Raw genomic sequence first — 13,062 nt, 5'->3', positions numbered from 1 at the left:
CCGAGTCCATAAGAGGAGGGGGCGAACTCTTGCCATATCTTTCAATGATTGGCACCCTAAATCCAACAACAGAGGAACCGCGGGTGTGCTCTGAGGAAGTGCCATCAGTTCCTTATAGAAATTGGAGTCGGATTTGGCAAGCTCATCAATATTATTTAAGCCCCATAATTCAGCACCATAAAGTGCTGAACTTACACCTCTTGCTTTATATATCTTGAGGGCTGGTGCTATTGGTCTGGACGAGGAAGTGCGATGCTCTCTAAGGAGGGCACCGGTAACCCGCTTATGATTTATAAGCATCTTTTGTATGTGGGTTGACCAGTGCATTGAATCTGAAAGGCGTATGCCCAAGTAGTCAAATTCATTTACTCTATCCAAATTAACTGCATTCAGGACGGGGGGCCGACCTAACTTTTTAGGAGGGTTCAGGATTAAGTATTTGGTTTTGGTGGTATTTATTATAAGCCCTCTAACATTACAGAAAGCTTGAAAGCTATCAAGAAGGGTTTGAAGGCCCTTCGGGGTTTTAGAAAGTAACAGAGTATCGTCAGCGAACAGGAGAGTTGGTATACGTTCGCCCGCCAGGGATGGTGCGTCCAAAGGGGATTGCGACAAATGCTCCACTACTCCATTCACATAAAGTGAAAAAAGAGTAGGGGCAAGAACGCATCCCTGGCGAACACCCCTGTTCACTGGTATTCTCTCTGTTTTTTGACCCTGGTGACCCCAGCGCACCTGTGCATAATTACCCTCATGTAATTTTATTAAGAGGGTCAGTAGATAAGATGGAATCTTCATACTGGCAAGTACATTCCACAAGGTAGAACGGGGAACCAGATCGAAGGCTGTTTTTAGATCTATAAAGGCAAGGTAGAGACTACCTTTGCCAATAAGAACAACCTTCCAGTAGATGAGGAGTAATCTAAATACTTGCTCTATGGTTCCTGTCCCGGTTCTAAAGCCTGCCTGGTAATCAGAGAGGATACTGTTGTCGTTTATCCATGACAGCATTCTCTCCAAAATCACCTTCCCAACAACCTTTTGGGTTGAATCGATCAGGCTAATAGGGCGGTAGTTAGCAGGATCTTCCCTACCACCCTTTTTAAAGATCGGGACTACCTCAGCCCCCTTCCAAGATTCGGGGACCAGAGCGCCGTTGACAATGGCATTGATTAATGTTGAGAGGAGCTTCCCCCATCTGACTGGATCTAGTTTAAGAACATCCCCAGGAATGCCGTCGGGACCAGCTGCCTTCTGGGGGACGATAGACTTAATGGCATTGACCACTTCCCCTTCAGTAAAGGGATTAGTATTCAAAAAGGCCAGTGACGGGGAGACCTCCACAAAGGGAAGCTCCCCCTCACTCTCTGGTCGAAGAGAGTAAAGCTTAAAGAAGTGGTCGAACCAAACTGCACCAGGAATGTTGCAGGTCATAAGGGCATGGTCAGGTCTATTCTTAGACCTGATTGTACTCCAAAAATGGGAAGAGTCCCGCTTGTGTGAGGCCTCCTTTAACGTCAGCCAGAACAATTCTTCCCAGTCCTTTTTAGCATCTGAGATAGTAATTCTATATGCTCTCCTGGCCAGCTGAATCTCAGACGCAACTCTACTCTTGAGGGCCATAATTAAGGCGGATTTCATCCGTCTACATTTTTGTGTATACCAACCTCCCGTGGGGTTTTGATTACCCCTTCCCCTCCCCCTCGTAGGCCCTCTTTTCCCGCTTACTAAAAATAAGGACCCCAAATCTTCAATAGTACGTTGAAAACAAGTTGGAACCTTGCTATAGGCAATCTCATCAGTATTGAACACGGCTAACTCTGCTTCTACTGAGAGCAGAATAGTAATGATCGACTGAACTTTCTTCTCATCAAGAGCCACTTTGCGCCATTTAAGGCGTCTTTCACAGTTTGAAGGATGTACCTCAAGGGTTGTCATGAGAGGACCATCTGCCGGGGTCATAGGACCAATCTTTCCCTCCCCAAGCGATTGAAGGCTTAGGGATAGCTGATTGTGGTCACTATCAATAGTAGAGATTACTTCCATATCCAACACATATGGCCACAATTGGAGGTCTAAGAGGATATAATCTATCCTTGAGGTGTGATCTATCCTATTATAGGTATGAGCACCATGTAGGACTGAAGGAGTTCTACCGTTAGCTGCCCTTAGACCGAACTCTAAGACCATGGTGTTCATAAATATAACTGACTTAGACCATCTCCTAACAGGAGGCAATGATAATAAAGGAATGCCTCTCTTGGCGTCATCCTCCAGGAGATCGGGAAGATCAAGCGATGTAAGGGGCTCAAAAGAGCAATTAAAGTCTCCTACTACCAAAACACGTGATGCGTGATGGCACTTGCGCAACTCCCGTTCAAGGAGTATGAGGGTAGGTGACAAAGCTCCCCCGCTTAGGCCTCTAGCATAAACATTTAGTAGATCAAGGGACTTTCTGCCCTGGGCTCTCTTGATGTTAATCCTTAGGATATCAGGAGAGATATGACAGGCCTGTTTGACAGTGCACCCAAGAGAAATACTAACCCAAATGAGGAGGCCGCCGGAAGGGCGACCTCTCCCAGACGGGGATAGAATGGCCGGCTCAAAGAAGGTGGTGTAGCCAACCATATGATATGGTGCTGTACTCCAAGTCTCTTGGAAAATACAAATACAAAAAGGTTCTATCAGAGAATTCCAAGTTGGGAGATCAAGTTTGCTGGCAATGCCAGCAACATTCCAGCTTAGAATCTTTAGGGAAGAGATATCTGAAGGTGAATCGCAAATAGTAGGGGAAGTAACAGAATTAGAAACGCCATAGGATGGATTACGTATGGGTAGCAATGGAAAGCAATCTCTATACAGGGGATATGTATCGGGCTGTGGACTCTGATGATGAAGATTGAGTGGGGAAGTGATGGATAAGGAATCCCCATCCAATGCTAAAAAAGCCCCCACTGCTTCACTATGACCATTACCATCAGGGGTACAAGAATCAATAACGGCAAGGTTATCATTTCAGTAAGAATCATGCGGAAAATGCGGTTCCCAATGCATAGTGCGGGGAAAGGAGGGAAAGTTGTTAACATCCATACACTGTGCCCCCTTTTGGAAACCATCATAACCTAAAAGTGGAGGAGGTTGAGGATAAAGAGAATATGTAAAATCTGAATAAAATTGGCTTAAGTCACAACATTCTATACCATTTGTAACGGGACCAGAGTAGTGCTTACAAATAAGCAGTGGGACCCGAGGATCCCTAAAATTTACGAGAATACAGTCCCCAGGAAGATTTTTACGTCTATTGCCCACCCAAGAAACCCTCCTAACATGGAGAACGTGGCCATCCAGATTCCTGGGGAGCGGCCTGTTGGTATTCAGCCAGTGGGTTGTTTTGTTTTTTAGCTCTGTAAAAGATTCAAATTTACCAGCTTTGAGTCGAGGGACACCTACTAAAACAGCCACATAAGGGGAACATTCCGGTGGTAGGTTTATGTGAGGTAGGGGTTGCTGAATATCGCTAGATTTGTCGACCAAGCGGGCTGGAGTGGGGCACACATCAGGAGATTTAGGCCGGTTCTTGTTAGATTCTGCTTCATGAGCCGGCACTTCCATAACATCAGGACAAGTAGTTAAGCCTGGAACTAAAGTTTCGTTGTTCGTGGATTTGGAAGTCCGGGTACATGTAGAGGATGCAGATTTGGGGCGAGGTGTAGGTGCACCATGCTTAGACCTTGTACCTAGGTTGGTATTTGAATTTTGCGAGATAAATTGTGAGGAGGACTCGCTTTGAATATTGGAAATAGGAGCCACGGTCACAGAGTTGTTCTGGCCAATCTTCGATTGAAGCTTGATCAATGATTTGAGAGAGAAGAAGTTGTCTAAAGAGGCCTGCTCAAATCTCTCAAGCCTCTCTGACAAAGTCCTCACCCTTTCGATCAAGGGAAGTGTGAAAGATTTGATGAGGTGTTCAATTTGGTCTATGAGAGATGATTGAGACTGAGAACCAGAGGGACCTGGGATGGGAGGTAACTGCTCTACAAGTGCTGATTGAAAAGTTAGGTTAGAGGGATGTGCAGTGGATGAGTGTGATTGCTGGTGGCGAGAAATCAATAATTCAGTGTGACGTGGTTTGGTAATGATACTATTGTGTAACTTAGTTTTGCATTTCTTAAGAGCCTTTTGGCAGACCCCTTTGCGGCCACTTCCTGCTCTTTTCCTCTTACTAGGAGCAGTTTTAGACCCGAGGTTGTTAGTATCCTCAATGGGAAAAACAGTAGCAAGGGGAGAGTCTAAGTTTGTAGTCAGTACTAAAGGCGATGTTTGGTTGGCCTGTAGTGAGAAACGGGAGGGATCTGATTGTAAGGGAGGACCACGGTCTGGGGAGATATCAGAGCTAGTGCCGGCGCTGAGCGCCGGACTCTGAAGAGTCACCGATCTGTTCGTGGTGATCTGAGTAGGTTCGATAACAGGTGAAGGCACCGTAGCTATATAGCCCAATGACGAGCGTTTGTTAACAGACGGATCAAGAGATAGACGGCGCTCAGTTATGGCAATTTCCTTTTCTAAGACAGAACAGGCACGAATAATAAAATTATCTAAAGTGCCACTAACTGAGCTCCCACCAATCCCGCCTCCCTTTCCCGAACGTGTAAGTATGGCCATGAACACACTACAAACAATGCAATATAAGCCTAGTAAATCGGGTGTAAGGCCAAAGGCATCAACCAACACACCCACACCTGGCACATAAAGTACTTGATAGCGCACCGCTTTGACACTGTCAGTACAATAGAGCAGGAGACCTAGAGGGGTGGCCCAGCCCGGCCTCCTCCGGCCTCTGACGGCCGCAGACGGTCCCGCCCTTGTCCCGGGCTCGTTCCCGCGCGCGTTCCGCGCTGCGGAAATGAAGACTGAACTAAATAGAAGCAATGGGAATGGGCGGGAGATCAGGTGGGCAGTCCTCAGCACAGGTGGAACATGCAGGGGTCGTCTGGGAGAGGTAGTTTTCCTCCCTTTCCTCTTCCCGCAAAGCGCCGGCTAAACCCACAACGGAGGCTGAAAGTAGCAACAACTGTAGCACCACTCGCTACAGTGAAGGAAGAGCAGGCAAACAGGATTCTCGTCGAAGCGGGACCCACACCAGCGGGTTCCGTGAGTTCTTTTGAAGGTCCGGTGGGCGGGAGATCAGGTGGGCGGTCCTCAGCACAGGTGGAACATGCAGGGGTCGTCTGGGAGAGGTAGTTTTCCTCCCTTTCCTCTTCCCGCAAAGCGCCGGCTAAACCCACAACGGAGGCTGAAAGTAGCAACAACTGTAGCACCACTCGCTACAGTGAAGGAAGAGCAGGCAAACAGGATTCTCGTCGAAGCGGGACCCGCACCAGCGGGTTCCGCGAGTTCTTTTGAAGGTCCGGTGGGCGGGAGATCAGGTGGGCGGTCCTCAGCACAGGTGGAACATGCAGGGGTCGTCTGGGAGAGGTAGTTTTCCTCCCTTTCCTCTTCCCGCAAAGCGCCGGCTAAACCCACAACGGAGGCTGAAAGTAGCAACAACTGTAGCACCACTCGCTACAGTGAAGGAAGAGCAGGCAAACAGGATTCTCGTCGAAGCGGGACAAAAGCTGAATATATTTCAAATCTTCCAAACGCACTCTGATTGTACAAAGTTAATTGTAAAAGATATTAGAGTGAGACACATAAAACAGAAGCACAATAAAAGCGAGAAGATTGCTTTTGTTAGTCGGCCATGTTTGGGGATATTGCTATTGACTCAACTATGTAGGAAAATAAAAGCACAGTTTTGAAAATTAAGCTTGCAATAATTATATTACTTTGCAGGTAAGTTTCTCAGGTAAACCAATTCGCACCCCGAGAGTTAGTCCTGTTCATTGCTACCTACTTTTTGGGGAGATTTGGGTGGAAGATGGTTGGGGACTCCTCTCCAAGCTTGTCAATAACATTATGTAGGGCCGTTTTCATTCTATGTGGAAAATGTGTTTTCTGGTAAAACTTTACCTAGCCTCTCCAGCATTTGGTGCACCCTCTGTGTTCTGTCATCATGAAAGAAGAGAGCAGGCCTGCTTGTTTTAATTCCATAAGGAGATTTTGTAGTAGGTGCAAGGCGCCCTGCATGTGCAGACTAGACCAGGGAAAAGAGACCCATCTTCCTCCCACCTTCCTTTTGTGGATCCCCCGGTCTCCTCTGATTGGCCAGCTCCCTCTGTCCTCGTACAGTGGCCTCTAATTGAAGTTGCAGCTATGAGTGTTATTGTCTCTCTTTGTGTGATCTTGCAGGTGCCTGTCTTGGTTTTTGGTGCTGACAAAAACTGTATTTTTCCAACAGAGTCTGGCTTAGAGATGCCTCAAAAGATACTGTGGGTCGCCGCCCTGCTGTGCACCGTGCTGGGCGCTGAGACCTCCAACCCTGGGCTGAAAGGGCGTATCACAAGGAAAGCACTTGAAGAGGGTAAGTGACACATTGAGTAGAGGGGAGCAGACGTATACCGGGGGCCCAGGCACAAGTCCTAAAAAAGAAGTGGAGGGACTGACCAAGTTAGGCAGTATTCAAGTGACATCATGGCATGTGACATCACAGCGCGTGACATTGCACATGGAATCACAGGAAGTGATATCACAGGAAGCAACACCACAACTATGAACTCACAGGAAGTGACAACAGAAAAAGTGACATTGGGTCTTAAGATCTCACATATATTTAGCAGGTCTCTCTGGAGTACATGTGAGCGTATCATGAGACGTAAGAAATGAGATTTTGCTTTGGGGTTGTGCCAAAATAAGTGACGCAACCTTGAAATCTGGGCCTCAACTTGTACATTTATGTTTTTTTAACCTCTGCCGCGATGAAATTGTCAACAAGGAGAAATGTGTTTTACTTAATGGGTTGAAAAGTCTGCCTTTTAAAATACCTTATGCTGTTAATGCACCGGCTGAAGAGATCTTTGTGCGCCCAGTAAATCTCAGGAAAGAATAATAATGGCAAAATAACTCTGGAGGTTAAGGCATTTGCTGGAGAGATCTGTGTTTTCTCTTGTCCCAGTTTGGAATCAAAGTAGCATAGAGGGTTGATGTGTTTCCTGAAAAGTACATCATGTAACACGCAGATGATCCATTTTTAATTTATGTAGGTAGGTAAGTGGTTTACTGTTTTTAACAAAGAGTTCCTTTTGTTACTAGCGGTTCATAAATCGCAATACTTCTAATATAGCGCAGTGCGATATGAAGGCCTTGTAACCCTCACTGTCTCATGCAGGCCCACTGGAGTTATGCGATTCTGCTGCCACTGCATTTTTTTTGATTAATTATGGATTTACCACATTTGACACATAATCCATCATCTGCTGCATAATTTTGACAAAAAAAATGTGTTTCTAGTTCAAACGGATCAAAAGTTACTAAAAAAGTGTATTACTTTGCACTGGAAGACAGTTTGCAAAGGTTGACTGTTCACCTTTCAGTTGCATATTGCTGTATTTGGGTCTTAAACTAGTAGTAATAAGGTGAAATCTTCATCCAGACCATGATAAGGTGTAAAAGTATGACAAAATAAAGAACTGGTACCATCACACAATGTGCTACATTATGCTACATGATTTATATTTTGTTGCCACGTAATTTAGTAAACCCTGCCACATAATTTAATCCTTCACTGCTGCATAATTCCAGTGGCTCTGGTTTTATATACCACATCCTGTACATTGATTTACACACACATGATTTATTGTCAATGTATAATGTGTATGTGTATGTAAAGCGCTCTGACACCCTGCATTGACATGAGTAGCGCTATAAAAAAGAAATAGTGGTATTTAAATTGGTGTTTGTGAAAATACTAGGACAGATCAACACATCTGCCATTTTTACAGTGTATGCATATCTATTATATACGGTTACTGAACAAAGTCAAAACCATGCCTCTCTGAAATACCTGTGAAGTGATAACAAGCTGTTAGCTTTTGTTTCCCCTCCATTGCATTTGCATCTAAGTGTGAGGCTCCAGATAGCTCTCAGCCGGGATATTGAAACAAAAGGAGGACTAATGGCCCCTTAAATTCGGCCTCTGTTTATTGCCCACCTGCAATTTAAAATGACTAAACCCCATCGCCGCCTGCACGTTGCTGCTTGGAAGAAAAGCATGCAATGTGCAGGCGCTGCTGAACGTGTCCTGGTGTCTGAAAATTACTCCGGAACGGCGTCCACTCTGTGAAAACAGTGGGTGGACGCCGTCCACCCAGGTGTACCTCCGGCTTGTGCCTTGATGGTATTGTAACGTTTTGTTATTGCACTTATATATAGTACAGCGCTTACAACCCCTCATGTGGAATTGAAACGCTTTACGGTGGATAGCAATTAGCACGCTTCTCCAGCTTGGCAAAGTGCAAATTTTAGCGCTGCATCAGAAATAAAAATAATTTCCGCACAAAATAGGAACATTTTAGTGTCTCACCTTCGCTACCCTTGCTTTTCTTTACATTTCTTGGTTGCTTTGTCTCCAGCTATGCACTGCCTGGAAATTGCCATGTCTACGAAGGAAAGTGGGCTCTTGCATAATGGTGTGAGGTACTGAGAGATTCACCGGGATAAAAATAACTGGTTTTCTAAAAGATTTTAAAACACCCTTCCAGTTATTTTCTGTAATTAGTGCTAGACTTTCCGACAGCCTAATGAACTATGGGGCATATTATCAACGGCCAGCGATAATTATCGCTGGCCGTTCATAGCGATAGAAAATTTATCGCCAGCTATCGCTGAATAGTATCACCATGATAACGCTATATTTACAACGCATAGCGCTATGACGATAACATTTCAGCGATAGCGTTGTTTTCAATGGAACATCGCTGGAAAACCAGCGATGTTCCATTGAAAACAGAGATAATATTGCTGATAGGACCCTGTGGTCCTATCAGCATAATCCATATCCCATTAAAAGTATGCCTTAGTCAGGAATTTAACAGGTGTTAAATTCCTGAGTTAAGGCTGAGGTAGCGCGATTTTTTTTATCGCTGCACCTCCTTGTTAATATCGGGAAGCTGCCTTCACGATATTAACATGTGTTGTTTTCACAGCCACGCCTCTTTTGCATCTCATTAGCGAGGCAAGGCTGTGAAAAAACGGGCTCTACATCAAAGAAACACGCGCTAGCGTGTCCTTGATGATATTGCGATATAATTATCGCCGCTTTTCGCCCAAAAACGGACGCTAAAGCGGCGATAATTATATCGCTAGCCCTTGCTAATATGCCCCTATATTTTTTAGCTCTGAGTCATTCCTTCATGCCAAAGCTTTAAAGAGATAACACCTAGACCAGGCCCGGTTCTAGCGGTGACGTCAGGAAGGCCAACAGAAAATGGCCACTGCAATTTAAAATGTTCCTCTGAACGCTATTTTTCTAGGAGTTGCGTGATTGGGCCTGGGCTCTTTCTCACAGGCACCCCCAATCACGCATCTCCTTTTAGAAAGGTGGGTTGTGTCCCGCCCACTGGTGCAGGTACAGGGACAGGGACTTGGCGAATAGGAGAAATCCTCTTTGGTAGGCTGTAATCTGTGCGTACTGTCCTGCTGCGTGGATATAGCCTTCTTTTCAGAGCTGAAGAAAAGGAGTTTGTTGATCCTGATTCACCTTTCCAGACCCCTTCAGCTGTTTATCAGATCCGGCTGTGACAGAGTTTGAACGTAGCTGTGGCTATTGTTATGTTTTTTTAAATTTGCACAGGCCTAGGTAGATACATACTTCGTTTATACTTCGAGAATGTGTGTATATTAGTTAATATTTTAAAATCTGTGAGGGCCCAGCAAGACACATACTTCGTGTATGCCGTGTATATTTAATTTATATCATTGTATCGTTATCATGACGGATGCAAGACACAACTACTAAAATGTCCAGATAACTCTGGCGATTAATGATCCTGCTGGAGAGCAATATTTTGTATGTTCATTATTTTTAAATGCAGATAAACTGTATTTTTTGTGGATAGCTCAGTGGGTTACTTGCAGTACAGAAGTTACCATCCTAAAATAGGACAGTGACCTATGAACCGACATCAAAGAGCTGCATACAAACCTGAATGGTATAATTAGAACATATTTTTTTGTGCTGCAATATAGTTAGAATTTTCCCAGTCTTTCATTACTCTAATGTTGCTATAAAGAGTTTGTTTTGTCAGATATACATTTTAATCAGTAAAGCCAACCCCGTAACCACTGAGGTATGCTTTAAATCCTGTGTTTGTGCGTCTCCAGACCAAACCCTCTTAAAACATACTGTCCACTAGTATGGATGACATGTGATTCCTACACCTTGTAATCCTCATTGGTTTATGTGACAATCCCTATAGGCTGATTTACATACTTGTAGGATTCATTGTCTCTGCATAATGTGTGCATGATGTAAGTACTGTGACACCCTACACTATGAGTAGTGCTATACAACAAAATAATTTGAATATGAGAGAGGAGCTACAGAGCGATGAAGAACACTGTTGGAGGATGGCAGTGAGGGAATCCAAGGAGGTGGGCATGGGGGGGCTACGGAAAGATGAAGTGCACTGTTGGAGGGTGGATTGAGGGAGTCTGAGGAGGAAGTGATGAGGAAGAAAGGCTATGGAGAGATAAGGGGCACTGGTGGAGGGTGGTAGTGAGGGAGTCTGAGGAGGAGGTCATGAGGGGGCGGGGCTATGGAGAGATTATGAGGGGCACTGGTGCAGAGTGGTAATGAGGGAATCCGAGGAGGAGGTCATGGGGACAGGGTGGGAGATACGGAGAGATGAGGGGCACTGGTGGAGGGTGGTAGTAAGGGAGTCTGAGGAGGAGAGGCTATGGAGAGATGAGGGGCACTGTTGGAGGGTGGCAGTGAGGGAATCTGAGAAGGAGCTCATTGGGGAGGGGCTACAGAGTGATGAAGGAACCTGTTGGAGGGTGGCAAAGAGGGAATCTGAGGAGGGGTCAATAGGGGGGAGAGGCTATGGAGCGATGAGGGGTGCTGGTGGAGGGTGGCAATGAGGGAATCCAAGGAGGAGGTCATATGGGGGCTATGGAAAGATGAAGTGCACTGTTGGAGGGTGGTAGTGAGGGAGTCTGAGGAGGAGGTTAATAGGGGGAGAGGCTATGGAGCGATGAGGCACACTGGTGGAGGGTGGTAGTGAGGGAGTCTGAGGAGGAGGTCGTGAGGGGGAGGGGCTACAGAGAGATGGAGTGCACTGTTGGAGGGTGGTGGTAAAGGTATCTACAGAGAAAGTGGTCAGTGGTGGGGCGCCAATAAATAACTCTCCACATGTATACACACAGAAGCAATCCTTGTATCATAGTGACTGTTTGCAAGTAGATATGATGTAATCTATGGCTTGTAGACTACCTCCTGAAGCGACAAATTGGGCCGATAGTGGCCCACCCAAATGCCCCCTTGGCCCAACCAAACAAAAATTCCTGGAGCCGGGCCTGACCTAGGCTGAAATGCAGCACGCCTAATCCTGCATGTTTTGCGATTAGCTGAGCGAGAACAAGTCCATACCTGCCAACTTGAAGAACAATCTCACCCTGTGAGGAGGGGGCGGAACCTCGAAGTGGGATGGGCATCATGCCGAGAAGCACCTGCGAGGCACTTTTGATTTTGAGTTTCATTAGCGATTTCTAGTGGGTCACAAATAGACCAATCTCATGCATTCTCCTAATGGGTCGCAATTTGCAACCCATTAGGAGGAAAAGACATCACAGGGATGGTGGCTTCTGAGGTCGGCTGACCACCATGTCAGTGATTACTTTTAAATAAAGCAATCTTTTTTTTAAAAATGTTTAAAAAGAAAGAATGAAACTTTGCAGTTTCATTTTTTAAGAGTAGTTAGTGGTGCCTGCTCTTAAAAAATATTTTGTTTTCCATCCAGAAAGGGGAAGGTGTCCCTGGGGACCCCTTCCCATTTGCGAATGGGTTACCACCTCCTTCAAGGAGATGGTAATATATGAATGTTTTGCGATCATAATTCGGTTGCAAAACATTCATACATCCCAATCAGATTCAGTATTTAGAAGGGACTCCCTAAACAACCCCCCTCCAAATTTCGAATTGCAAACACAAATTGCAATTCAGTACCGTGTTAGCGACTCGCAATTTGTGTTTTGTACATATGTTAGCATTTTTGGGATGGGAAACGGACCGATTGACCGTTTCCAACTGCAAAAATGCTTCGTACATGTGGCCTGTGATTCTTTGAAAGCAACAAAAGAAAAGAAATTAAGCTGGCAGCATCATGGCTCTTAAAACATTTTTGTTTAAATGAGGGAGACCGAAAAGAAGTAGCGACTTCTTGAAAGCAGCAAAACAAAAACAAATTAAATTGTCAAAGCCATTAAGAGGAGATATATGTTGTTCCATTTCACATTCCTCAGTCAGTTCTAGCTTTAGAGTCCCATCTTGTCTGTGCGTGCGCGCGCACACACACACACACACACACACACCTCCACCCACCACACCCCCTCCCACTTCCCCCCATGGAGTTTAACGTGACGTTGTAGTTAGGGGTTAGGTGAAAAATGTGAGTTAAAAATGACGTTATAAAATTTTTAAAAAACTGAAATTCACCACTTATATTTTACTGAGTTGAATAAAACTTCTGCCCCAATGCCCAATGTTGTCATCAATTATGTCATTTAAGATGTTATCAGTGACGTCATCAATGATGTCACTGAACATGTCATGAGTGATGCAATCTGTGAGGTCATAAGTAGAGCATGGTTGTGGCTCAAGTAGGCAACAATCTTTTTTTGTTGAGAAATCCATTTTTGAGTACTCACCTCGATCGGCATTTATGTTTCAGAGATCTCCTCCAAGATGTTTCTTAAGGAGAAACTATGCCCCTTCGTCTGGGATGGCTTTGCTTTTTCTTTACTTGCCTAAGGCTTAAGGACTCACCTATAAAGTGTCCCTATTCCCCTGTGTTCTGGGCCTCAGCTTGACACTGTGATCGTGATTATGTGTGGATCTTTGGCCCACATTTAGCTGTGGCCGGAGAATCATTAATACTTATAGATGCCGCAGGCGGGCCAGCCAAGTAA

The 13,062-nt window shown here is 45.2% G+C and overlaps 1 protein-coding gene across 1 annotated transcript in view; it reads left to right on the top strand.

Moving 5' to 3' along the window:
• Nucleotides 1-13,062, top strand: part of LOC146812520 (bactericidal permeability-increasing protein-like) — a 137,214-nt gene that overhangs the window by 4,284 nt on the left and 119,868 nt on the right. The window contains exon 2 of the mRNA XM_085619532.1: nt 6,338-6,460. Coding sequence (XP_085475658.1) covers nt 6,352-6,460 — 109 coding nt within the window. The 5' untranslated portion in view covers nt 6,338-6,351. The remainder of the gene's footprint in view (nt 1-6,337; nt 6,461-13,062) is intronic.

Source organism: Triturus cristatus, chromosome 7 (assembly GCF_964204655.1).
Source record: "Triturus cristatus chromosome 7, aTriCri1.1, whole genome shotgun sequence".
In the NCBI taxonomy this organism is placed as follows: domain Eukaryota; kingdom Metazoa; phylum Chordata; class Amphibia; order Caudata; family Salamandridae; genus Triturus; species Triturus cristatus.
The sequence above is the reverse complement of the archived record's forward strand: the minus strand, read 5'-3'. Positions and strand labels throughout refer to the sequence as shown.